At 35.4% G+C, this 27,609-nt stretch overlaps 1 protein-coding gene across 1 annotated transcript in view; it reads left to right on the top strand.

Moving 5' to 3' along the window:
- Positions 1–27,609, top strand: part of MALRD1 (MAM and LDL receptor class A domain containing 1) — a 239,387-nt gene that overhangs the window by 146,426 nt on the left and 65,352 nt on the right. The window contains exons 29-32 of the mRNA XM_039549861.1: positions 10,213–10,341; positions 15,018–15,173; positions 17,527–17,684; positions 24,597–24,795. Coding sequence (XP_039405795.1) covers positions 10,213–10,341; positions 15,018–15,173; positions 17,527–17,684; positions 24,597–24,795 — 642 coding nt within the window. The remainder of the gene's footprint in view (positions 1–10,212; positions 10,342–15,017; positions 15,174–17,526; positions 17,685–24,596; positions 24,796–27,609) is intronic.

Here is a 27,609-nt window from a genome sequence, read left to right as displayed (position 1 = left end):
TTTCAACTGATCACAGAGAATCTTTTCAGTATTTCCTTTTAAAAATTAATTTGTCGACAGCTTCTATATCAGTAGAATACTACAAATTACTCTATTTAGTATGATCTGGGCTTCTGGGGCCCCTTCCTCCAAGGCTCATTTTCCTCAGGTCTCACTAATTTCTATGGAAATGAAGGACAAGAAACAACTGTGGGTTTGTTGGAAATATGAGCTCTAGGAAATATTGTCAAAGATGGAGAAAAACAAAGATATAAAAGAGTCTTATCAGTTGGTTTTGAGAGGGTAAGCTATGTTCTGATAATAAAAATAAATTAAATTCCAAATCTGATACATTTTATTTTACAGGTTAAAATAAAAAATCTGAAAAATAGTGAAGTCACATCACAGCTGGAAAAAATTGTTCTTAATATTAAATTAACTGATGTATTGTTATTTTTTTCACCTTCTTGTACAATAATTCTTTATACAACTTTACTGAAACTATGTAACCTGAATGGAGTTTACTGTCATCTTTTCTTGTGCTTTTTAATAATTGACTTTGACCATGCATGAGGTTATTTGCAGGCTGGAAAAAAATGTCTCAATTTTCACCTTAATAAAAAGGTAAAATACCTATGATGGTCATACAGAATAAACTCTAATGATAATTTTTTTTTACACTTATGACATTTAACTTCATGATAATGTGGTCTGCTATCATTAAAGAGCACTTCAAATATTATTGATTTGCTTTCCCAGCTCATGGCTCACTGTCATATAAGAGTGAATCAAGAGCACAACTTGTCAGACATGCTCTTGACAGAAGTCTGAATTTTGTGCATCTGTAATTTTAAAGAAAAGGAATTTTGTACTCCCAGATACACAGCAGCAAGCATGGACATGAACATGATTCAGCCACATCATATATACTGGCATCCCAGGGCACCACCTCAAAAACTAACAAGGAAAGGTAAAATAAAATAAGAGAATCGTAACTCTGAATTAATTTGACAGAAATTTCTAGAATATTTTGTTATTTAGTTGATTTATATAATTTTTCATAGCCTGGGAATTCAGTACCATAGAAGTCCTGGAATAAGAAAGAACCATTACAGCTCCAGTGATTTTTGTCAGTTGACTGGGATCAGACTCCACAACCTTTTCTTCTTTAATGTAAATAGGATAGTGGAATTACAATTATATTTAGTTTTTAAAAGAAAGAAAAGTAAAAATTCCACAATCTATTAATAGGAAATTTCTTCACCAAATTGAGCAGAACAGATATTTTCCTTAAAATATAAAAAAGCTTGATTTCCTTGCGGTAAACTTTTTCTTTCCCTTTCTCCTCATATATTTGTATTCCTCCTCACCTACTGTTTATGGCAAAGACCATAGGTGAAGGTACTGAAATCCTTTGAACAACTTTGCTTCCATGCTCTCATAAACAAGAAGCTTTGAAAGTCTCAACAGAAAAATCCTTTCTCATTAGAATTCCATCCTAGCTTTGCAGATCAGAGAGACAATAACTAAAACATCCCAGTGTTTGTGTACGTAGGCCAGCTTTTTTTTATTTTTCAAACAAGCCAGTGTTTCCTTTGAATCCTCAGCTATGTATCACACAAAGCTTTATGCTTAATGGAGAATTTAGTCCCTTCTTCTCAAACACTTGAGAGAAGTTCAAACTCTTATAATAGAAGTATTCAGTACAAATCTGGCCCTGAATTAAGAGGGAAGGGAGTTCAGACAGAGAAAGCTGCCAGACCTAAATTAGTTACTAAAGATATTCACTGGCGTTCAGACAGAATGTATGTCCAGTTTTTTAATTTTCTTTTCTTCCCCCCTTCAAATATTTTAATGATTCACAATGTCTTTCACTTGTTTTTGTAAATAGGTCAGTGTCACGGTATTCTGACATGGAGCACTGGGATCACATGACCTGTCTAAAACATCTCAGTAAATGTGCTGAAATGAATAGTAAAATTCTTAATTGTTAGTCTAATATTTGGATTTTGCCTTTAGAAGGAAATTATTCTTCAATTTCATCATGAGCTGTCAATTGAAAATTTTCTGCTACGTATTGAATCTCCTTCATTACAGAGAAAAAAAGCTCATTTTGAGAAGTCTAGAAATTTTGGTAGCTTTATCTTAATTTGGCTTAGTGTAACATACATTAACATGAATGTACTTTATAATTTGAGGGAAAATTTTACTGAACTCAGATACACCAGCAGAGGGTACAGATGTGCACAATTTGGTTCTAGACAAGAAATAATCTCCCTTTTGGCAATGTGAAGATCAGCCATAGCTGCCTTTCAGAGGGCATCCCCAATGCCCTTGTAGGAAGGACTTAGTGGGGAAGGCAACGCGCTCAGGACAGATGAGGAGGAAATACAGGCTCCCTCATCCCAGCTTGCCAGGGCTGCCAGTTACACTGGGTGAAGATGTGAATTCTTGCACAAGTCAGAATGCTTGAACAGCTTTGAATATTAAGACTTTCTAGAAATGTTTGAAAAATATAAATTAATTTTTACAAAAGGGGCAAATATGATACGGTCTGGATTCAGGGAATGAATTGCATTTGACAACCTTCTTAAAAAAAATTTTAAAAATGGAATAAAGGGAAATATGGCACCAGCTTGAAAACCACAGAATTGTGTAGGTTTTACTGCACTGTTTAGAAGTCATTGACATACCTGTAAACTAGGATTTCTGTTTCTGCTTATGTAAAAAAATGTATGAGCTTAACCAAAATATTTGTTCGCCATCTTTTTGCAACTCTCAGAGATGTATTAGGAATATGCACGAGAGCATTTGCCACAGATTTTGAATATGAGAAACAATTAATAACTTTTAGCTCATTTTTCATGAAGAGACCTCAGCGCCATTTTAAGTTTCTGTTTATCTCATGGGAAACTGTTGAAGAAGATTTGCTGACTCCAAAGATAATTTGATTTGCTAGCATATGGCTGTAAACCGGTGTTTTCAGCACAAAATTAAAATCTCATCATTTTCACATTTACTTCACATTTTGTTTACTCTTCTATTCAGTGGTAGATTTCTTGACTCCACCTATTTCAAATGAGCCACAGGAGAAGGCTTTTTATGGCTAGTAAAATATACAGGGTAGAGGTGAATGGACCTTATATCTTTTTTCTAACCTTATAATCTTTGTCTGTAAAGATGGTACTAGAATAATGACCACTGTCCCAGCCCAAGGTCATTTTCATATCAAATTACTCTAGAAGGTAGGCACCCTTCCAGTACAGCCAAACTGCATAAAACCCATCATACACCTTGGTGAAAGGTGACATCCAAGATGAATTTCACATCTAACAGCAATTCTGCGGAGACAGGGAGAGCACTCAGCTGAGGAAGTGTCTCCTTGTTGCAGATAATTGCAGATTGCACTGTGTGCTCTATTCCATTGGTCTGTCACAACAACCCCTGTGGACCACATAAGGACAAAATAAAAATAAAATATTCATATGAGATGCTTCTAAGATATCTGTGATAACTGGAGAGTGCTGTGATTGAGTGGCTTTGATTGATTCTGCATCACAGTGGAAGCAACAGTTTGACAGTCACTTTGTAGTGTAAATATCATTGAAAAGCTCCAAGAATAATCTATTCATCTGAACTTTCTGAGGTACAATCTAAGTCTACACTGGAATTAGCATAGAGGAGAGACAGGGAGGGGGAAAAGGACCGAGAAGTAGAGATCACATGTCAAATTGTTTCAGGAGATACTTTTATCTGGTTGAACACGTTCCTAATTACTGGGAAATAGAATTTTCTGCAAAAGCATGTCATAATTTTTCACCTTATGTCCTCTTCTCCCTTTCTTTTACCACCTGCAGATTCCAAAGAGATAGAGCCTAAAACAGCCAGACCCTCATTCATTGCTCAGCCCTCAGTGCTTCTCCCTCATGTCTCCTTTGGTATTAAGCAAACTATGGTAGATCCCTGTATGAGTGCTATGAGTACGAGATCCTTATCCTGCTGATATGCTCTAAGCCAAAGCTGGTCTCTCAGTCTTTATCAAATATAAAAGCTTCTGTCCTTGTCTCCTGTGGATTTATATACTCCATGATATCAGCACTGGAAGTTAAAGACAATTTTCTTATCTTTTGTATTGCTTGAGCCAGAGCCAATTCTACATTTCCAGAACTATGAATAATTTTTTTATTCTTCCAGGTTATCTGGGGGCCTTAAGCACAGTACTGCTTGCTTTGAACAGCTTTGGGAAGTGCTTTGGCAGAATTTTGTATCTACAGGTCAGAGTCTCTCCTGAGAGTCAATATAATTTGTTAGATCTAGTGTTTATCTTGGAGTCAAAACATATCTCTGAATTAAATATGGCCTTTTGAGTGATAGATTCCATGAGGAGAATTCTCTATGGTTTTAGAATTATAAAAGAACCTTATTTGAAATTATATCTAGCTTGCTTGAGTAGAAACTTTTCATCTAGTTTTCTTTGCAATAGATTTCCAAGGTCATCCATGGAGAGAATCGTTATTGATGGGTTTGCTAATACATTTCTAGTGTTCTATAAAAAGTCATGCAGAAAAGAGTACTGAACAATTTAGGTAAGCAAGAAAAAGCTTGATGAAAATTGTATTTCATAATTTCTGAATCTCAGAGTACAGTTGAGTAATGAAACCTTCCAAGACTGTGTATTTCACAAATTCCAATTTAAACAAAGGGTGAAACTTGCAAATTAAATTTCCTTTAATTGAATAATATTTTCAACAAGATATTTTAATTATTTTTTTTATAGCTCAAGTACTGTGAAAGAGGGGAGAGAAGTGGTATAAGTACTTCCACTAAGCAAAACGATTTAAACAACAAAAAATAGAAAGAGGTGAATTTTCAACATTAATTTGAAAACATTTCTACTCAGGAAGGACTGTAATTTCTAAAAAGACAAATAGTGGGAAAAAAGTCTAATTTCCTTTGAATATGCATTTTATGTTTCATTTCACACTGCTGACATGGTGGTGCTGTACATGCATGGAGTGAGCACGTGTGTTCCTCTTGGAGAACAGAGATGAGTCTCTTGCTAAACAGCAGCTCAGTGCACTTGACCTTGAGGTACACCTTGCCTTCCAAAACAGCTCAAGGTCTTATTCACTGCAGCCTTTAGGAACCATAATCATTTTGTCACCCTATGCCTTTCAAAAGCACAAAGCGTTGGCCAAACACAGCCTCTGACAACCTATGTCTTTAGTGTTGTAATACTACAGCATCTCTTCCTGTGTGATCAATCACTTCTTTAGTAAGTATTTTAAACATTCACTCTGTGTCACCAAATCTATGATATTTAGTGCTATCTATGAAACTTAAATATTTTTGGCCTTATCCATTTTGTTTCAGACGATACAGATCTATAGCTTCGGACTGATATTTGAGTTGTCTGGTTCTTTCTGTGATTTTAGATGTAATGGATATCACAGGAATATTTAATCTTACAGAGCATTGGTACAAGTAAGCTCTTGTACTCAGAGAGTCAGAGAAATAGTCAGTGACCTGTTGCTGTCCTCTAGTAGCAAACTTAAAGGAAAGAAGACTGGTTTTGTGACTTCTTTCATAGTCAGTCCTTTCCTGGTAATTAAAAAAAAAAAAAAAGTCTTGGTTAATAATGTTTTATTTATCAGCTCTCTCCAAATGAATCTTGTTGTGTCTATAAATTCTATGTCTATTATATGGGTTAGTCTTCCATAGATAACATATACTGGAGATGGGTATAAAATAAATAAAGCTCTAGCTTGTGCTGTATCCACAACAGAGTCACAGTTTATTTGTGGTATGCATGATGAGCATCTGTGTCTTGCATGCTTTCTACATGTATACAAACACACACAGGTTTCCTTGTTAGGGAAGATCTTATCTTTGCTGGTATTCTGAGAATTGCATTGTCCAAAACAAAATATGTAGAAAGGAAAGCAAGTGTATGTAAATGAAAGTTCTGCAGAAACCATCCTTAATATGCTTATTTCATACCATTTAGTGATCCAGAAGCCAAGCCAGTTCTATTGGCTTCTTAAAACTACTTAGAAGATTACATGGCTCTTTGCTGCATCACTACAAAGTTGTACTTAATTGAAAAGTGATATCCTGTATATGCTTTTTCCTTTTCAAGTACTGCCATTTCATTTGGTGAAGGGATTTGCATAACACGAAGTCATTAGTTACTACTTCATCTAAAATATGTCTTGCACTAGTTTCTTGTGGTGTCCTGGCTTTTTGGAAAAGCTGCAGTACTGAGGGGAAACCAAGTAAATAGGCATAATGGAATGTTATAATTTTTCTGTACCACAAATACAGTTTGTTGGGTTGGGTTTTTTTAACTTAAAAGAATTAAATCCCCAAGTATTTAATGTAAGGGAAGAAATTGATTTATAAGGATATGTGCTGCTGCCAGATAACTTTGACCTATGAGAAAAGAAATGGTTTAATTGGTCTACTGATTCTTATTAATCTACGTATTTCTATGCTGATCTGAAGGCTGGTTGTTATCATAAGCCATTCAATTCTTATCTGTGTTTGTATTTTATATTCTGTATTCTTTTATTTTGGTTTGGGTTGACTTTTCTGCTGCCTATAATGATTTTTTTTTTTTCTGGGAAAGGAACGGATTGTTGTTTTTTGACCTGCAGCATATCTATATAGTATTCAGATCCCACAGATTTTTGGAATGAGTAACTGGAGGAGAAGAAAGAGCAAAACATAATGTTTAAATGTCCTCTCTTTTTTTCTTATTCAAAGCAGTTTCTAACATATTTTCCCATATGTTCTTCAGTATATTTTTTTCTGATTAAATTGATTTTTTTTATATTATATTTGAAGAATGTCTTGTAAAAATGAAACTTCTAAGCTGCAACTTCTGTGTGAACTTGTCTTTGGGTTTGCTGACACTGAAGTTGCGTTTTATGGTTAAACTGCACTGTATTTCTTGTTTCGATTTATTTTTTAGCTGGTGTAGGAGTTTTGGCCAGAATGAGTGTACTATGGAAAGTTGATTTTTTATGCCATAATTCCAAATAGAGTTTAGAACATTTGGTTACACTGTGCTAATTACAGTCTGATAATTTGAAGAGGGATTTTATTTCTCTCTGTCAAAGACTGTGGCAGAAACTCCATCATTATCATAAATTTAATCTGGTATCCCTAAAATTACATGTAAACAAGGTCTTACTCCAAAAGGATAAAATTCATAGATACATAAATAGTGTTTGGACTTCATGACATTCACACCTCTTGAGATAAAAGAATCACAGGTTTTATTTTAGGATAACCAAAGAGATTAATAATATTATTAAATGCTGGTTTATGGTATGTTTGAAGTATTATATAGTTGCTTGTTTTTTAAAAAAAACCCAATAACTGTAATTAAGTCCTAAATATAAATGATAGAGTAACATAACATAACATAATGTTGCTCTGTGTAGGTAATCGTATGGAATATGATCAGTCACAAAGCCACAGATTTTCAAAAGTCACTCTCCTGTATGGTGATAACGTACCCCTTTCGTATGCAGTGAAATAAGATGTGAAACTTACTCTCTGCTAATGGCTCTGCGATTTCCTAATTTATGTCATTATTTAAGCCACTGAATGACTTAAAGAAGTTGTTTAATTTTCCTGTGCATCATTTCCAGTGCAAAGGAGGGAGTGAACATAAGGGTTTTAGACTCTTCTCAAAAGTGCCTACTGACAGAAGGCAAGGGGCACAAATTCAAAAACCAGGAAATTTCAAGTGAACACAATAAACCACTTTACTGTGAGGGTCACCCAACACAAGAAATGGTTGTGCAAAGAGGTTGTTGAGTCTCCATTTATTGATATATCCAAAACACAAGTGGACATGGTACTGCACAACCTGCTCTACTAGAGGTGGCTGAAGCAGTGGCTTGGACTAGAGAGGACTTGAGAGGGCCCTGCCAACATCAGCTATTAGGTGGCTTTCTGGAATTTAGGATAAGCCATATTAATGAATTTTTAGTGGTATCTTCAGTCAGGTTTTATCACATCATTTTGGAGAGGTGTGAAAACTGCCTTAACCATCACAAATGCCTAGGTCAATTTTTTTCTCAGGAATCTGCTCCTCTGCTAAGGGCTCTCTGCCACATGGATTCTCTGTAAAAATTAGCCACAGCTCTTCATGTATCTAATTCATGACAAGCTGTTCATGGTGTGGATCCCCTGACACTAATCAGATCAAACTGACAGTGAAAAATTAAAAATTAAAATAATGAGACAGATACCAATTTGGAAACAGATTTTGTGTGTGTGTGTGTGTGTGTGAGTGCACAGGGTCTTCTGTATTTCAAAGCTGAAAATTTAAGTCTTAAGGTCCTGCAAGTAACCAACATTAGCACTGATTTTTTTCTCTTTTGTACTATCCATTTAAAATATTTGGATTACATTTTAATTCTGTATTTTCACTCTATTTAATATTAGTTTGATTGCATGTTGAAACTAAACCAAAAGTTTAGTTCTCTTTTCCTATTCTGCATCAATGAGAATGCAGTTCCTCAGCCTGTAAAATTCAGTAAGTACCACTGTTTAAAGAGATTAATACCCTGAAAACAATAATAATTCCTCTGGAAACATGGGCCTGCACAAAGGTAAATATCATGGTGTTCTGATCAGCCTGTGTTTAACAATATGACACATTTTAGTCATGTTTGAAGGAAAAAATGAAACACATTACAATGAATACAGTAAAAATAAATTCTCCTAAATGCCTTTTTGCAGAACTTGAAGCTCTAGACTGAAAGGCAATCTAAGGTTACCAGAGTGCTTTTGAAGTGTTGCATTTGGGGCTATCAGAACTGCTTCAATTAGTGTTAGCTGAAATTATACACACAGTGCACTGAACTAAAAAATAACTTACATAAGTTCCTTTATAGTCTTACAGTCCAGGGATGGCTGAATCTCAGCACTCTTAGGATTTGAACCTAATGTTTTATGTGCAAGTTACTAAGTTACTCTCATTTTATGAGATCATTTTCACTCACCTTCAGAGACGAACACAAATTGTTGTAAAACAGATTTGTATATTAAATACCATAAGAGAAATTTCTGGGCATGACACTGAACCGCGCCGTAAATCAAGTCACTCCGGATGGGAGAGAATTTGCTGAAAGTCCTTGCAAGGAATTTCAAAGATAAACCGAGACTTTTCCTTGAGTTTCAGTGCTTCCAGATAGTTGTTTATTAAGTCTTATCAGAAGAACAGAGCCACTAGCATGACCCAGGTACAGCATAGAGCACAGAAAGCAGGAGTGAGGCCTCTCTATCAAGATTTAAACAGCCTTTTAAAGATATTTTAACCAATAGTTACTAAAAACGTACATTATTTTCACTTTCCTACCAATTATTCAGTAACACGACTAGGAACTGCGGAATTTTCTATCCAGTCATTCAAAACTACTTTTACTGCGGAACATGGAGTAGTAGAAGAAGGAGAAGGAGGTTTAGAGAACAACAACAATCCTCCATTTTGATATTTTTTACTCTTATCTATTTACTACCAAGAGAAGCCCAAGACCTCTAAATTTTTCACCCTGTGACAATCTTACACAGTAGTCTATCACCTAATTCACGCCACTGTATTTTCTAGTTCTTGTCTGACCGTTGGTAATTTTTTCCAAGGTTGGAGGCTAAAGCAGTGTTTTTCAGGGGGGGTAAGAACCCTTAAAAACAGGCAGAGAAATATTCTCAGCACTCTGGGTTCCTACATGGGCGGTTCACACAATCAGAGCAACAATTTGTCTAAACTCTTAAAAAAAAAGTTAAATGTCTTAGAAAGGCTTTAAGAGTTTATGTATTATGCAAATGCGTATAACAGTGATTTTTCTCAGCTAAAATGTTATTTTCAAAAAAATGTATTCTAATTGTGAGCAGAATAAAGCCTTTTGCCTGTCTACTTTTCAACAGCTCACAGAACCTGTTTTTTATGGAATGTCCACAACAAATATACCAGGCAAACTGTTATGTTGATGCTGAACTGACTTTTCTTCCAGCCAAACCATTCTACCTTTGAAGCTTTGGGCAAGGCAAATAGAGTAGTCTAGAAACATATAATGCAACATTAAAAGAGTGAGACCAAATAACATCTGGTGGAAGCAGTAAAACCCTAACACCATGATGTATAATGGCTAAACAAATTAAAAAGAGCATCCTTTGGTTTTATTACAATAATTGATTTAAATGTCTTGTTGGTTTCAGTTGGAGAGAATCCCAGGGAATGCCCTGCCCTCACTGATTTTGTGTGTGGGAATGGGAATTGCATAGAGTCTCAGTTCATCTGCGACTATAAACCAGACTGCGAAGACCTATCAGATGAAGCTGACTGCAGTAAGTATCTCTTTGTGTATTAATGTAATCTTCAGTTAAAATTATAACTTTAAATTCTGTAGCATAGTTTAGGTGAGTTCACAGAGATGATTCACTCAGAAGATGATCACAAGCAGGTGGCCTTCTCCACAGCTTGGAAGGCCTGACATCTTTATATCCTCAGAGATACTTGCTGCAAAAAGTATTTAAGTGTGATTTAGTTGCAAAAATGTAGCTTGCTAAAACCAAAGGTTAAATACTGAAAGAAAAAAAACCCATACCAAGGCCAGAACAAGCTTAAGGATTAAAAACATACTTGAGGAATTAAATCAATGAGTTACAATACAAATTAACTCTGAGAACAAATGTAAACTCATTTATTAATGTGAAAACATGTTGAAAGGAAATATCAATGTTGAGTGGAAAAGCTAAGCAAGCAAACTTGTGTACAATAACATTTAGGCATGATTCTGCCATAGAAAGGTGAATATTTAAAAATAAGCTTGTCTTTCAAATGAATTCTGTCTTTGTGATCTGAGTAGAGTGAATACAGTTTCATTGTTTGTTCTTGCTTCTACTGCAAGCTGTGAAAATATTTTGTTGTCATTTCTCTATTACAGAACAGTTGGAAAAAATCAAGTCTGTTTATGTTTTCCTAAGTCCTAGTGAATATTGAGACAAAATTTGTCTGTAGGCATTCTTCACTGCGGCTGATTGAGATGGAAGAACACAGCTCCATTTTAAAATCTGGATCAAGTTAACAGGCTTTCCAATTCTAAAACTCAGAAGCAGTAAAACATTGTGCCCTTGTTCCTGCTCCATGTCTTTCTTTGCTTACAGTTACTGTCTGGACCGGACATTGGAGTTGGAAGATTACATAGTCCATATATACAGTTCAGTAATCAGTCTAATTGTTAATCTTTGAGCAGAGGGTCAAATTCTTCCATGATGTAGGTATGCCCAAAAGTAAACTTGATAGAGAGAGTAAATGTATCACAACATCAATTCAGCCTTCATCCTTTGTGGAAGTAAAAGTACTTCATTGAACTAAGCCAATATTTTTTGATCCCTTGAAAATCAAAGGCATTTTTTCTAGCATGGGGTTGCTAGAGGCTTGACTGAACAGGATTACAAAACTAATGACCCTTTACTGGATGATGCACATTAAAATGTTTTAGCCAAACATCAGACTTACATACTTGCTGAGAGAGATGCTAAGATATCACTATAGGAGATTTAACTTGGAGTTTCTCCCTTTCATAAAAGTAAATAACAGTTCTGAAGTACAAAAGCTGAAGGTAGTGTCAGTATTTCTGATTTCTGCCTCTTGTGGTACTTTGTGTTGCAGTGAACTTTGTGAATCATATTCATGGAAATGGATTTACATTGGATGAGAAGTTAAAATACTAGGTTTTTAAAATTAGACTGCAAGATAGATTTTAAACAGCTAATCTGTATTTCTTTTACAAAGTATTAATACTTTTTCAGGAATTAGGCAAAGTAAGTTCAGCAAAATACTCTATAAACTCACCTTTGTAACATTTTCCAGACCTAACAGGCACACAGTAAATTTGAATTACTGTCCAAAGTGAACTGTTCAGTAAAGATACTCAGAAAACTATGGAGGCACTTGATTTATTCTCTAAATATTGTTAGAGGATATAGTAGCTTCATTGGGGGAGGGTGTTGTTGTGTGTTTTCTGGAAGGACTCTTTTTTTAGTCAGATAACAGATGGGAACATTTCAGGCCATAAATGATCTTGAATCACAGTAAAGCAACTCAGTGTTTGCTATACTGAAGAAAAGCTTTTCCAAGGGGAGAAAAAAAATAATTGCTGATATTCACTTTTAAAAAAATAGACTGAGATATCTTTTTATTGTAGATGGAAAGGCTGTAGATATATCAAAATAATTTCTTCAGTCTTTAGTCTTGCTGCCGCTACCAAAGTGTAATGCAGAGATACAGTAATCTGGCATTCAGAATACTCAGATAAGCCTCAGGTATAATATTTCCCTGTCTGCTCTATTTTAGTTCAAACAATTGATGCCTTATATTTAGATAAACACACTTTTTTCCTGAGCATATATCTTATAGATGGGAATAAACAACATTAAAGGGCACATAATGCCTTCTAGATATGGAAACCTGATTTTTTTAATGAAAAGGCAACAGGAGCTGCTTAATCAGAAAAGAAAGCAGAGCAGGCACAGAGAAATCCCTTCACGGCCTAACCTGTCCCATCACAAGTGGTTATGGCCACATTTGTCTGAAGTTTTCTCCTTTGCACTGAGCTCAAGGTCTGAGCTTATTTCACATTCTACTGCAGTTTTATGCAGTAACTTTTTTTCTTTAATGTAACTCCAAAGAAGTAAATGGACCATAATCTACTCAGGAGCAATTCCTGTATGCAGGATTTACAACAGAACCTGGATGAAATGAACTGCGTCCACATAGGCTGGTGGACTTTTTTTTAATAAACTTGTGGAAATTACTTACTCTGTGTTTCATGCAGTCCAGTCAGGCAATCCTGGAAAATTTTCATTCTCTTTCAGTAAGCTGCTGGAAGTACCAAGGTGAAAAAACCACACATGAAAGCAGTTTCAATTTTCATGAATTGCAGCCAAGTATACACACGGATAACAAACCTCAGTGTTGATGAATCAACTAGAGGAGTGCTTAAATTATTGAAATAAAAGCAATTTTTTCCAATAAATGGAGCAATCTTCTTCTGTTGGCTTCTAAATAGGGTATGCTTACCCATAAAAAAAACACCCAGCAGGTGCAGATAGGTCACATGACTCTTAACCCAGTAATACTGTTCATAAATATTTATTAATAATTACCTTCTGAATGCACTGTTAATATATTAGGGTAAAAATCCTGGAGTCAGGTATTCTGTTATGACTAATGTAAATCCTAAATGGATTTGGACTTTGATCTTGTCAGAGATTTACAAGAAAATGTACTTGGTTTTTCAATTAATGGGTTCCCTTTGCTCTACCTGTGTGTGAGGGTGTTTATTGTTGGAGTTAGGCTTTATTTGGCCTATGTGATGTTCGTAATACAGTGCCATGCAGATGCTCACTGCATTTGACCAGCACTAGCAAAATCACAGAAGGGTTGAGGTGGAAAGGCACCTCTGGAGATCATCTTGTTGAACCTCCTGCTTCAAACTGCAATTCACTGCAACAGGTTGCACAGGGCTGTGCCACTCAGGGTTTGAATACCTTCAAAAATGGATATTCCAAAACTTATCTGGGCAATTTATATCAGTGTTTTACCAGCCGGACAGCTAAAAAAGGTTTTTTCCTTAACCTTAAAAATTGCTTCCTCTGTTTGTGTCCATTGCCTCTTGTCCTGACACTGGGCACCGCTGAGAAAAGTCTGTCTTTTTCTTCTTTAAACCATTCCAGAAAGTATCTATACACACTGACAAAATCCCACTGAGCATTCTCACCTCCAGCCTGAACAGTCCCAGCTCCCTCAGTCTGTGCTCAGGGGAGACACTTCAGTCCTTGCAGTACAGTACATTACAGATACATACATTGCAGAACAGTGCAAATTCTTCTCCTAGTATACAGGATTTTGATCCAGTGAATAACCTATATTGGATCAAAATTATACATATTTTAAGATATTTGTATTATACATTTAACTAAAGGGACACTTTTTTTTACAGAGAACAAAAGTCCACATGGTTACAGTGTGTGTGCAGATCTTGGTCATAAGCAGGTTTATGATAATGCTAAGTTGTTTTCATAAAGAATGGCCTAATTTTTTCTTTTAGCATCAAAGTAGACAACAGGAAAAAATCCCAAACCAGACCACTAGGAGGTAATTAAATCTATTCTTTTTATCTATATCCTTTATACCCAGACAATGACACATAAATAGTTGTTTTTTAATATTGCAGAATATTTCTAGATCAAGGAACATAGTCTAAATCCTCAAATTCATTCTGAACAGTCACAGTCAGACCTGTTTCTAAAAAGCATGGCTGATTGTGATGCTTAATAGTTTGGAACATTTTTCCAAAGTCTTCTCACAAGTGTTGTCCTAACTCTCACTCAGCAATTGTGTAGCTGCCTCTGCTTTATAACTAAGGAAAAGATGTTTTGGAGCCAACAGAGGAGGTTGTGGTGCTATTTGATTCATCTGTACCAAACCATTTATATCATTTTGTTGATTAATTACTTTCCAAAGTCACCTGAAGCATCAGAAGCAGAGTTAGAAATGAGCAGTTTAACTCAGGTCTCCTGAATTTAGTCAGTGAGTGTCCTAATCACTAGAACATATCTCTCATCCTAAAGCTGCCGTCAGACATAACGTTCACAAAGCTAACACATGCTTATGAAAAATGCCACTGTGAAAGGGCAGTCCAGTTTTGCTAGCTAATTGTCTGGAAGCCATTCTTTCCATTCACCTTGGATAAGAACTAAATTTGGCAAAGTCATTGGTTTGTCCTAAAGAGTTACATGGGCATTTATCTGTAATAAAGTTTATACCTGTTCTTAAAGTGAAGAATTAGTTTTTCCTTTCCTTATTAACTATCACATATTATTTATGTCTATACATGGAATTCAGGGAATCACAGTGTTAGCCATACAGAACCCTTTCCACTACCATGTTTAGTGTGCATATTATAGCACCTTTACATAGAGCTGGGAGGATAATTTACTTTTTGCTGTATTTTCAGGTTACTACACAAATATTCCTGGAAGCTGTAACTTTGAAATACAGGATCAAGAGTGGACAACTGTATGTGGATTAATACAAGACACTACTGATGATTTTGACTGGAGTATTAGCAACAGTGCTGCACAAACAAGTCCTCATACTGACCACACACCAGGTATTGTCATGTGTACTACATCACTTCTGGAAAAGTAACATATTCACTGAATTTACAAAAAACCTACAAGAACGTGGATCGGTACCAAGATAACAGCGCATCTCAGTGGTCAGCTGATGCATGGGAATGGCTCAAAGCTGCACCAGGAGCAGTTCAGACTGGATATTAGGAAGCATTTCTTTACCAATAGGGAAGCCAAACACTGGAAGAGGCTTCCTAGAGGTGTTCGGTGCCCCCAGCCTTTCAGTGTTTAAGAGGCATTCAGACAATGCCCTTAACAACATGCTTTATCTTGGGCAGCCCTAAATTGATAAGCCAGTTGGACTAGATGATCATTTTGGGTCTCTTCCAACTGAAATAATACTATTCTATTCTATTCTATTCTAATAACAAATTTCAGCTACATAATGTCAGCTTTTGACATTAAAAGATGAATTCTCTGAAATTGTAACTGGCTCTTCTTGTCAATATTTTTAAATAATCTACTTTTACTGGAGTGTGGTATGATCTAATGAATTTTAGAAAAACATGCAGTCATATGCAGGATGAGGAGCAAAGTGTATGGGTGTGCGTGAAATGCTTAAGACTCCTACCTTGATTTAACTTACCTCCCTGGCATTGGCTTGTCAGAAATCTTAATATAGAAGTTCTTCCCAAGATGTTTCTGACAAACTGCTACCAGAATGCCTACTGATTTTCAGGAGAATGAAATGTATTGCTAGGCAATTACAGTAATCTGTGTCATGTAGTAAGCATAATTATATACAGTATTACATAAATATTAAATAAGATATTCTTTTATTACACAATATATCTGGGTAGGATATTAATTTCCATCACAAATGTACCAATCTCTATTTGAGAAGTAGTTCGCTTTCTTTCCAGAAGACTTAATGGTTAGAAACACTATCTTAATTTCCATCTAATCAGAAAAGTATAATTAGTATTCAATCTAGAAGTATCACAATTTCTACTGTTTTTCTCTTGGGTTTGTGAGCAGCATCATCTCCAGGTTTTGACTCTTTTTTTTGTATTTTGTTTTCAAAATCAACAGAGGCACCTTATCACAGGTGGCTGTAGCCATTTCTTTCCAATTCATTTATCCTCCCTTTTCTTTTATTCTGCACCTGCTGCAGGAACTGCTCACCTGATCATGAGGGAACTGCTTATTTACCACAAATCACAGTTTCTGCAGACATTCCTACGACTTTGTATTGCAGGCTGTAAATCTGGAAGTGCATTCCTCTTGGAAAGGGACAGAACAGACAAGGTAGAGGTAGAAACTATTACAGCTGTTCCAGGCAAGCTGTTTCTTGCAAATAAGTAGTTTGACTTGCTTTCTTGCTGTTACTTTGATGCAATGCGATAACAAAACAACTGCTAGCCCCTGGCTTTTTGAGGAGATTTTGTGTGCTTTTCTATTTCAGTTTCTGTCACTTAATTAGTTCTTTGTTTCTGTGAAATTACCCACCAATTTTAAGAAAAAAATAGTTAATAAAAAGTCAAGCAAAAGGAAAACAAAATTAGAGCAAATGTGTTTACAAAATTATCCAGATTTGTAATTTACTTTTAAATTACCCAGGCGAGATATATTCACATTAGCTACAGAGGAATCGCTTGCCCAAATTGCCAACAGCCTGTAATACCTAGAAATATCTATCAGTCCATCAGGTTTAGGTTGGATATTAGGGAAAGGTTTTTCACCCAGAGGGTGGTTGAGCACTGGAACAGCTCCCCAGGAAATGGTCAGAGCACCAAGCCTGACAGAGTTCAAGAAGCATTTGAACAATGCCCTCAGGCACATGGTGACTCTTAAGGTGTCCTGTGCAGGGTCAGGAGATGGACTTTAACGATCCTTGTGGGACCCTTCCAAGTCAGGTTATTCTGTGATTCTGTTTAGCACAAGGGACATCTAGGACAAGGAACATCTTTTTATACCAAAAGGGGAGAGACCTAGATTAGAAAATAGGAAATTAGAAAGAAATTCTTTACTCAGAAGGCAGTGAGACACTGGAAAAATTTGTGCAGAAGCTGCAGATGCCCCATCCCTGGACGTGTTCAAGGCCAGGCTGGGTGTGTTTTGAGGAGCCTGATGCAGTCGGTGGCATCCCTGCCCATGGCATGGGGTTGGAACTAGATGATTTTTAAAGGCCCTTCCAACTCAAACTATTCTACAATTCAATTAAATACACAAAGCATTAGCAAGAAAGATCTCCATACAGCCAAGGTATGGTATACATGCATGCAGTAAAAAGATAAAAAAATATTAGTTTCTGTGTTTATAAAAATGCTTATAAACTCAAGCATAAAATAGTATTGAAGAACTCTAAATGTTTTTTATCTTTTTATTAAGGTAAAGGACAGAGTTTTTTGTATGTAAACTCATCTGCCCAGAAGGAAGGAGACAGCGCAAGGATAACTACCTCCAAATTCTTCCCAGCTAGTCTTGGGGTCTGTAGAGTTCGTTTCTGGTTCTGGATGTTTGCTTCTAGGCAAACGGGAGTCTTAAAGGTAAAAACCCTTCTACTGCATTACGGCATAATAATACTTTCTTTAGTACTATTTGCTTTTTTGTGTCTAGGATTACCAAAATCTCAGGAATTTAAGTTAACAATGTTTCATCACAACTTCTCTGCAGTGATACCTATATATAAATCTTCTCCTGACAGGATCAAGTGACAATTCTGCTTTAGTTTTAGTTCCACTTGAAGTCCTTTTACTACATATGAAAGAATTAACATTGCACATTTGACTAGCATAATAAAACCTTCCCAATACTAGCACGGTTCTTTGCAGAATTCACTCTAACATAAAATAGAGAAGGTTTCCAATGTTTAGTGGTTTAAAATAATAGTTTTAAAAACATTAATGTAACCACGTGTGAAAGGTGTTTTTTTAAAAAAATTGGAAATAAGGTATTTAACTGCATTAACAATTATACCTCATGCTTCCATGAAACTGCCATGTTGCTATTCCCCAAGCATCCTTAACAAGTACACTTTTGGTTGTTAAGTACTCTAGCAACAGTCCAAGCAGGGATGTGAACCCTTGCCAGACAACTCACTTCATGTGACTCACTGAATAAATACGTTGCACAGTTCCTTTTTGAGTGACCTGAGAAAGACTCCTATCTGTGGGGTTGGTTAGATTTTGTAAATACGGGTTATGTTAATTTTTAGTCAGTGACAGAATACAAGTTAGTCTATGTTAAAAGTGAACAAGAATATTTTTGTAGTCTTGGACATTGAATTCAGTCACAAAGTTCATACCACTGGTTTCTCCACTGGAAAAGATTATCATAGCACAACTCCATGGAATTATAATGCAATTAGGCTGGAAGGGCCTCAGGTGGTCTCCAGTCCAACCTCTTACTCCAAGCAGAGTCAGCTACAAGATCATGCTGGGTGGCTCAGGAATTTACTCAGTCTTGAAAATGTCCATAACTGAAGACTGCTCAGCCTCTAGGGGCAACTTGTGCCACTGGTAAACTTCCCACCTTCTTCTCTTTACATCCAGTCCAAGGATAATGTTGCCCTTCATTCCACCCTTTTTCTTTTCTTTTTTTTTTTTTTTTTTTGGTAATTTTTTTCAGGATGGGGTTTGCATGTCAATTTTATCTCTAGCACCTAGTTTATGGATACTCTGAGAATTGCCATAAATTTACTTATTGATACAAAAAAAAAAAGGGCTGTATTTCATGACGTTAGTAAAAGCAGCAGTAAAAAACAAACATAAATTCCTTTTTTTGATTTGTTGATAGCTGAAATACTGTGAGATTACCTATGATTAGCTATTTGTTTAAATTCAATTATCCTGGACATTACAGCATGCAAGATTGATGATGAGACTCTTTGAAGGAGCTTTTGAATGTTTCCAAGCATCACAGAACACTTAGCATTTGTGAATAAGTAGATGTGTGTGGCCTGTGTGTGAGTTAGTAGGCAGACAGCCAAACAGAGTCTGCTTTTTAATTGTTTTTTTCTCTTTTTAAACAGGCTAGTTTAATTAATTCTCATTGCCTTCAATTTCATAAAGAATTGTCTTACTCCCACATACAAATAAAGATCCCTGTTTATGGCTTTGCTACATGTACTCTTTATGTAGGAGCATATTCACAACAGACTGAAGCACTCAGCAAGGAATATCATCTCATCACAGAATCAATTTACCTCTGTGGACATCTTGCTATTTTCTATCAAACTAATAAGCCATTTCAGTATCAACTGTTTCTGTTATTAAATCAAGAATATAAATTAACTGTACCCATTCAAGTGAAAAAGAAAAAAAGCCTAAAAAGAACAAAAAAGGAAAGCAATAAAACCAACAGCACAAAACTTCTAAAACAACAGCTCTGTGAAGTTGGTTTTTTCAGTTTGCACTGGAGGTAAAAGAAGTCAAACTGTAATAGGAAGTTTGAATAATGTGCCAGAATATAATAACATCAGTACAAAAGCTGATATAGTTCTTATCTGAAAGACAGCTATCTGGTCAAATCTGAATTAAAAAAAAAATAAAAAGGACGGCAGATGTAAGACATACTGTGATGTGTGATTAAAATGGCATATAGGGAATCAGTAAAAGAAAGATAAAAATTAACACTGTAATGGTATAGGAAGTAGATGTGGTAGATGTGGTAGAACTACACACAATAAAGTAAAGTTACGGGAACAATCCCATTTTTACTCAGAAAAGGAGCTAGTCACCAAGGAAATGGAAAGAGGAACTAGAAGTGCTTCTATTCTATATTCACTGAACATTTCAGTTACACAATTCCATTGTCATAAACTCTTTAATCATAGGGAAACCAAAAGTTATTATTTTTTAAAGGACACAATGTTTACAGCAACTCTTGCATTAACACAGAGTGGATGCTATTTAAAAGAACTCTGAATACTCCTGCTTCAGGACTTCAGTCAACCATTAACCAACAGGAGAAAAAATTGCTTTGTAATGTTTAGGTGCAAACCCACCAGCTTTCGTTAGAAGTGTGTGGTAAAGGCCTTTGACAGGGGAGTTATCCAGCACTAAATACATGGCTGGTTTAATATCTCAATTAACATGCTCTGAAAAAAAACCACCTCCTAATGCAAACAAATTTTGCTGCATTATGCTACAAATGCAAATTTAAAAAACAATTTCACTTTACATTTTTATGACTACTTAGTTGAATTTAATGGTGTAGGAGAGAAGTTTCAGCAAGAAGTGAATGTGGTTTTCACATCTGTTTTATTCCAATGGAAATTCTATTGATCATCTGTCAGTTAGACTGAAAATACTCAAAGTTTATCATGCTTTAGTATTCTGTCTCTGCCCATTTATCTCAGGAGTCTGCCATATCCATACAGTGGAGAATAAAAATTGAAATTAATTCCTGATGTGACAGTATAGCTAATATACCAGTTTTCTGCCTTGGTATTTGTTGATATTAATAGAACAGATTTATAATAAATTTTGGTATAAGACAGGTCTATTTCACTTAGAATATATAAATATTTTATTACTTCAAACTAATGTTTAGACAAAATTTTTATTACTTCAAACAAAAGTTAAGGGGAATAAAGAGAAAAGAGCTAAGTAATTTTTTTAAAGTGCTTCTCTATTGGGACAATGAAATAAGATACAATTTTGTAATCTGATTTGTGGACTTAAGAGAAACAATTTCAGTCTGTCTCTGGTGGGACTTCAGTCCAAGGAAGACATGCACTGATGACTGCCGAGGAACATGAAGTTTTCAAAGGCATGATCTTAAGGACAAAAAGCAGAAAACATATCATCATTATTCACTGGAATCAGTGGAAATTTTCCTCAGCTGACACAAGTCTCTGGTGCCTAATGAAGCGAAAATACAGGTTGTCTTTCTCAAGATTTTCCCATTTCCTTGGCTGGCAATTAAAGACTCTTAAGTTGTCCATGGTGGAAGAATACATGCCTTATTATGCACCCTTCAGATCTGCATTGGTTTCTTATTTATTAGGCAATCAGGTGGAATGTAGTACCTTCCAGCATTCCAACTTCTAGATTCAGGCAAGATCAGGAAGATAGTCCATCATCTTGAAGAGTCAGGATGAGGGTACAGGATAGCCATGAGTTGTAACTGCTGATTAACTCAGTAGAAGTTTATATATTATGACCTTTAAGAGTAGGTCATTTTTCCTAGCCCCCAAATGAAATAGAACTGAAAAAAGAATTTGGAATTTTCTAACACACAGGATGTTCTGTGGAGAATTAGAACTAAGTCATGACTTTGAGGCAGTAAATAGGATTTTCTAAAGAATGTTAATCTCTGTGGATCAGCTAGATCAGTATTAGGCTGGAGAACAATCTTATCAGACTGATAAATACAGAGTTTTTCAATGGGATTTTGCTAAAACTTGTTTGGTTGGTTTGGGGTTTTTGTGGGTGGTTGGGGTTTTTTGTTTTTTATTTTTCTTTTTTGGGGTTTTGTTTTTTGGCTGGTTGTTTTTTGTTTGGTAGTTGTTTTTCTTCCCTTTCTTACCATATAGTGGGATTCATCTAGCGGGTTTTTTTGCACATCTTAAATTGTTTTCACTACCAGGCTAGCTTGTACACTTTACGTGGGATGCTGTGCAGGAAGATGGTGTAGTCCCTGGAGGTATTAAGCACCACAGAGTTGTAACATTCCAGAGCTCTAGGGAGATCTTATCCATGAAAATTTGCTCTACCTTTCACATGCTGTATATGCTTACACAGGCCAGCAAAAGTCTTGTCTACACTTGATGTAATTCCTGATCCAGAAGATGCTCAAACTCTGAGTGACTTGGGTAGCCTCAGAAAAGAAGATATTATTATATTTCTTCACTTTCACGGGGCACAACCTCAGAGAGAATAAGATCTGTATCCCCTGCTAAAGGAACAGAATACTTGGGCCTCCTATTTTTCTGAACTCTCTTTTAATCTCATTTGACTTACCATGCATTTTCTGTTATGTATTATTCTTTTAGAAATTTCATCTAAAAATTTAAAAGACATTTAAGAACACAGACCCTTTCCTGGCATAGTTGTGGATAGATAAAAGTCTTGGAGAACTCAAGTATTCAGGAGTACTTTGGCAAGAAGTGGAACTGAAGCATTACCCCAGGAGTGCACATGACAAATGAAACAGAACTGGGAGTTCAACTAAGATTTCCAATGTACCAGTTTAGAGATTTACTCTAAATGCTATCCATTTCCTCAATTACTTATGTGATTGTTACACACCAAGTTTAAGCTTTAGTCAAACCTGACTGAGGACAGAGTCACACAAATTACTGTAACATAGTAATTCATCCATTAGTAATTACATATCTGCATACCCTCATTCTATGGTAAATATAAGTTAAATATCAGAGAAAAGAAAGACAAGGCATATAAAATGACTTTGCATCTACATGAACAGGAGCTGATGTCATCAAATGTCACACTTAAGAGCCAGTTTGACTCGCTGCAGTTCCAGACTCACTGGCCGGGAAACATACAGCAGGTTTCCTCATTGGTTTATTGTTTGTACTGAGCTTGAACTTCAGGGTTGGTCTCTATGTCACAGAATGGGTCCGTGCTGCATCTGAGACCAGACTTTGTATGGACACAATGAAATTTCTCTGTACCTAGACCAAACTGTTCAAGCAACTATTGTGCCTTGAGACTTTTAGTATGAGAAACTTCTCCTACCAACCTGACCAAAAGAATTGAAAAAAAAAAAAAAAAAAAATCTGGCTTTAAACAATGGGACAACCTTTAAACATCCTGTTAGAGAGATTCTAGTTTTGTCTTCAAATATTTTTGATTCCTCCCACTTATTTCCCCAACATCTATTTGTGCAGCTGTGAGACTTAACAATGAGATATATTGAAAGGGATATTATCTCAATATTTACCTTCCAAAAGGAGAAAATATCACTGCATATAGCTAAAACCATGCTAACCTTATTATGTGCTGTAAAATTCCAAATTGTCAAGATTGTCATATTTCATGACTGGTAAAATAGTGAATGGTTCCAGAGACACACACAGGTGCTGTAGCACTGTTCTAACCTCACATGCAGAGTTTCTCTAATCAATGGTTTTAACTTATTGAGGCCTTAGAGCCTGGTAATGTGAAAAACTGTTACACACAAATTTTCATTTTATTTTATGGGTTGAACCAGCTATTTTTTCTCAGCACCTGTCCTTCTAACCCAGCAAGAGGCATGCTTTTAGGAAGACAGTGATAAGATATTGCTGTTACACAGTTCTGTAACCAAAGATCAGGCTTGACAAAATTAGGTCCTTATTTGAATTACTCTGTGTCAGTATTCTTCATGCTCCCCTGCTCAAAAAATGAAATAACTTGCAAGAGGTTTCAGGCATCAGAGGTATTTTACCAAGTTCTACAAAGTATTTATGGTGTCATTTGGGTTTTTGGCTTATTTGTCCCACCAGGTGGACTGGGAGACTCAAAGGTATTTAATTATACAGGTCATTAGCATGGGTTCAAGTTCACAACTTTCTTGAGCCTCAGGTTTTCTGTTCCATTATTAAACTGGAGCATTCAGTTGGCAACATGAACCTCCAGGTCACTGGAAAATTAGTTTAAAGGCTTAAGAGAATTAGATTTCTGAAAGTGATGAGAAGAGGATAATGATTACAATATTCAGTCCCTTAAAGAAATAGTTATGATCTGGAATGGTAAGAACATGCATACTTTCTTTAATCCAGTTCTTTTTTCATTTTTTTTGACCTGAACTAGATCATCTAAGGATTTTTAACACATGAGTGGGAAAAGCAACTATCTCTGTATTCTCCGGTTTCGTTTTCTTGGCATAAATTCATCAGGTTTTGGTTAATTGGAACTTCATTCATTGCTATACTTATTGCTTTCAGTATTTAATTATTTTATTTACTTTTATTCATGGCTTTGCTAAATGTTTGCAATAAAAAGTTGTGACTGTCTCAAACACTTTATTATAAATTGCTTGTACTAGATGACAGGCTTAAATCCCTAGGTGCTAAGTCTTTTATTTATATCTCTAAAATCTTCACTTAGTCTAACTATAAGGAGGTCACCTTTTAGAGATGAAAGGATAGCTCAAGATCCTTCTCAGCCTTCAATTTTTAGATGAATTTGGGGTTAAGCCTTTACTCATTAGCTTCTACATGTCAGGCTGAGACTGGTTGTAGATTTTCCAATTAGTGATTGTATTAGCAGCTCTTTTTTTATTTTCTTTTCATAGTAGCTTTTTATTTGAAGGTGAACTAGCATTAGAAAAAGTATTCAGCAACATTTGGTCATCACCAATATGAAGTGGATTTGAACCATATCTAAGAGGGTCAGTACTGTCCAAGCAGGAAGGAGCACTGCTGCATTTGAGCTGTGTTACTCTCCCAAGCTGCACTCCTGTTGCTTAATGCTGATACATTTGCATCTCTTGGGTTCTGTCATCAACAGGTATACACAGTTGAAGAACATGGAATGGATATCCTTATGTGGTCTTCTAGTAGAAATGAAAACAAATGGATGTATGGAAGTGTCGTTCTCTCCAGTAACAGCCCTTTCAGAGTTGCCTTTGAAGCTGAAGTGGGGTGGAGTCAACCCACAGAATTTGCTCTAGATGATATTTCTTTCACCCCAGAATGCATTAATGGAGGTATGCTGCTACACAAATATTTATCATACATGTTTTCAGAGAGAGCAAGGAAAATTGTGGCATTTCATATACCTGTGTATATCACAGTTACAAAACCTGAAATATTTTCTTTTTCTCAGGGTTTGTAGAAGACATTTTTGTGTTTTAGCTAGCAGTTGAACATATGAGTAATTATAGCAACTCAGAATATTACTGTCATTGAGGGCCTGAATCATAGTTGAGAGGAATCTACTACAATTCCACCATATTGGTTTTCTCCTGTATGAAAAAGTCAGAAAAGACTTTAGTTTGAGATGGAAGAGTTTTATGAGTATCAATGTGGTTCACAATTTTTTTCAAAGAAAGTGGTTAGTTTTTTATCATTGTTCTCTTCATATAATACAAATATGTACCATATTTGCCTTGCTGATATGTTCTTCAAGAATTTACAATCTCACTTCTGCTACATAAATACTTTATCTATGTAGAAAAAAATTCTAATGTCTTATAATGCCCTGGTTTTTTTCTGTAAGAAAAGCAGAGGTTTAGTCCGCAAACAAAATGCAGCATATGATACAATATCAGAAGAAAGGTATTCATGTAAATACAGATTCTGTTAGAAATATCAGCAGAACTTAATGACTAAGGGACAACTAGGAATTATTAATGTTATGTAAATGCCAATATGAAGGTTATAAAAATTGTCTTTGATAAGCTTTCTTTCTGTTAATACAGCTTTTGTTGTTCAGATAGGATGGCCTTTGTATGACCTAGTTGCCATGCTGTTCAAGAAACTTCTTTTATTATTTTTATTGTGATAAGCACCTCCTGGAGGAATTAAACACATGCTAATTAAAGCTTAAAGTGGAATAATATGTTCACACAGGTAGTATTTGTTCAGTCTCAAGCTGAACAAGAGTTTTGTTTATTTTCTCTAAATAGGCTCAGGCAAATAATATTTTGGAATGTAATTCAATGAGCTGCCGACTATGTGCATAAACAGGCATTTGTTCTACCCCTATTATGTTAATCACCTTTTTTAGCCATATCTTAAGAATTACATAGGCAGTTTCATGCATAGTACAGCATAATAGGGAAATTTTCAAATTATATATTTTAAGTATCTGTAATTCTGAAATAATCATAACTACAGAAATAATAATATTAATAGAGCAACATTTTCTAATGACTTTAGTTTTCTCCAGAGATTTTCCAGTTGTAGAATACTTCAAAGTATCTAACTTGTATCACAATCTGTCTCTCTTACAAATGTGATGTATCATAAGTTTGGCCTGAAGAAAATTTGTTGGAGTTATATTGGTTACTTACAGTTTGTTCAATAAGTCAAAAACTCATGTCTTAGCTACATGCAGGCTGTGATTTGATACATAATCTCCTCCCAAGACAAAAAAATATACCTAGATGCTATTACTTAAGATTGGTTTCATACTGTCCTTAGAAGAGTCCTATCCTAATAATCCTTGCTGACCTGGTAGTGCTTGTGAAAAGGCAAGAGAACTACATAAAATCCATGTAATAAAATAAACCACTGCAATTTAGGGAAAAAAGAACCTGCCTCTGACTTTTTAATACTGTTCCTGACAAAGAGGTACTTAAGAAGAGGTGCTGTTTTTTACCAATTGTTGTTGCTAGAGAGCTGCTTAAATATTCAGATGGTAAAATTTGAAGATATTACCTTCCAGTAGTAAAAAAGCACTGTCCTGTAGATATTTGAGCAAGAACATTTTTCTGTAACAGAAACAGTGGGAAAGTTTTCCTAAGCAAGTCAGCCCTGCTTTGATTGTGGCGCATTATGTTTATTCAAAGACCTAGCTCAAAGAAAAGAGTATTACATGCAGTACAGGTTTTGTGTAACATTCTTCCTTTCAGAAGATAGCTATACTACTGCAGATCTTTTTCCTCTCTCTGTATTATTATTTTCCAGCTTGTTTTTAATTACTTTGAATTTCCTGAGGCACCATGTTCTAAATAGATGCAATCACAATTTAGCTGGTTGGGAGCTCTAACTAATAAAGCATTGCCAGCAGCTCTAATTCAGTTCTGGTTTTTATGTTTTTAAGTAGTCAATCCATATTAGCCATGAGACTTCCTAGATATCCAAGAATATTTCTGAAAGTTTAAGCAACGTGTGGTCAAGGTAGTGCTAGGTCAAGCTAGGCCTACTGCAGAAGTAGCTCTGAGTGGATGCTAATGCAGAGGGAGCTGTCAGTGGCACAGGATCTAGTTCAGAATTAGCTGCTAAATGAAATATATTCTTACCACTTTTCAAGGTCCATGATTTTCTGCTGATAAAGTTGTGTGAAGATCTTGTTTTACATCCTAGGGACAAAAGAATTTAGTTGTTACTTAGGTATAACAATCTTCTTCAAATTTGTAAATAACAGCTTGATTAAAAAAACCCACACCATTTAATTTCTATTTAATGTCTTAATTTTTCAAAATAAAAGTGAAAAAACATTTCAATTTCTAATTTCAGATGGACCAAAAATTCCAAAGTATTGAATCAGTTTTATGTTCATTAATGTCTTTCTCATAGTATTTTCTAGTTCAGCTGAAATAGAAGGTATTATGGAAATTCTAAAAATTACTGCTATACCTAATTTAAATCCTAGCATTAACCCAAAGATGCCTAATAACCAAACTTTATTCTACTTATGAAAATCAGAATACTATATTTTGTCATTTACTCATTACCAGAGAAATAAACCAAATGGACAGATTTAGAGTGTGGTAATAGTTAAATAGCACTTCCATGTATTGGAACAGTAATCTCGAGAAACAAATAAATAGTAAACATATTTTGGGACATCTTGC

Source organism: Corvus cornix, chromosome 2, assembly GCF_000738735.6.
Source record: "Corvus cornix cornix isolate S_Up_H32 chromosome 2, ASM73873v5, whole genome shotgun sequence".
In the NCBI taxonomy this organism is placed as follows: domain Eukaryota; kingdom Metazoa; phylum Chordata; class Aves; order Passeriformes; family Corvidae; genus Corvus; species Corvus cornix.
Note: the sequence above shows the minus strand (reverse complement) of the source record. Positions and strands in the feature narration are given on the sequence as shown.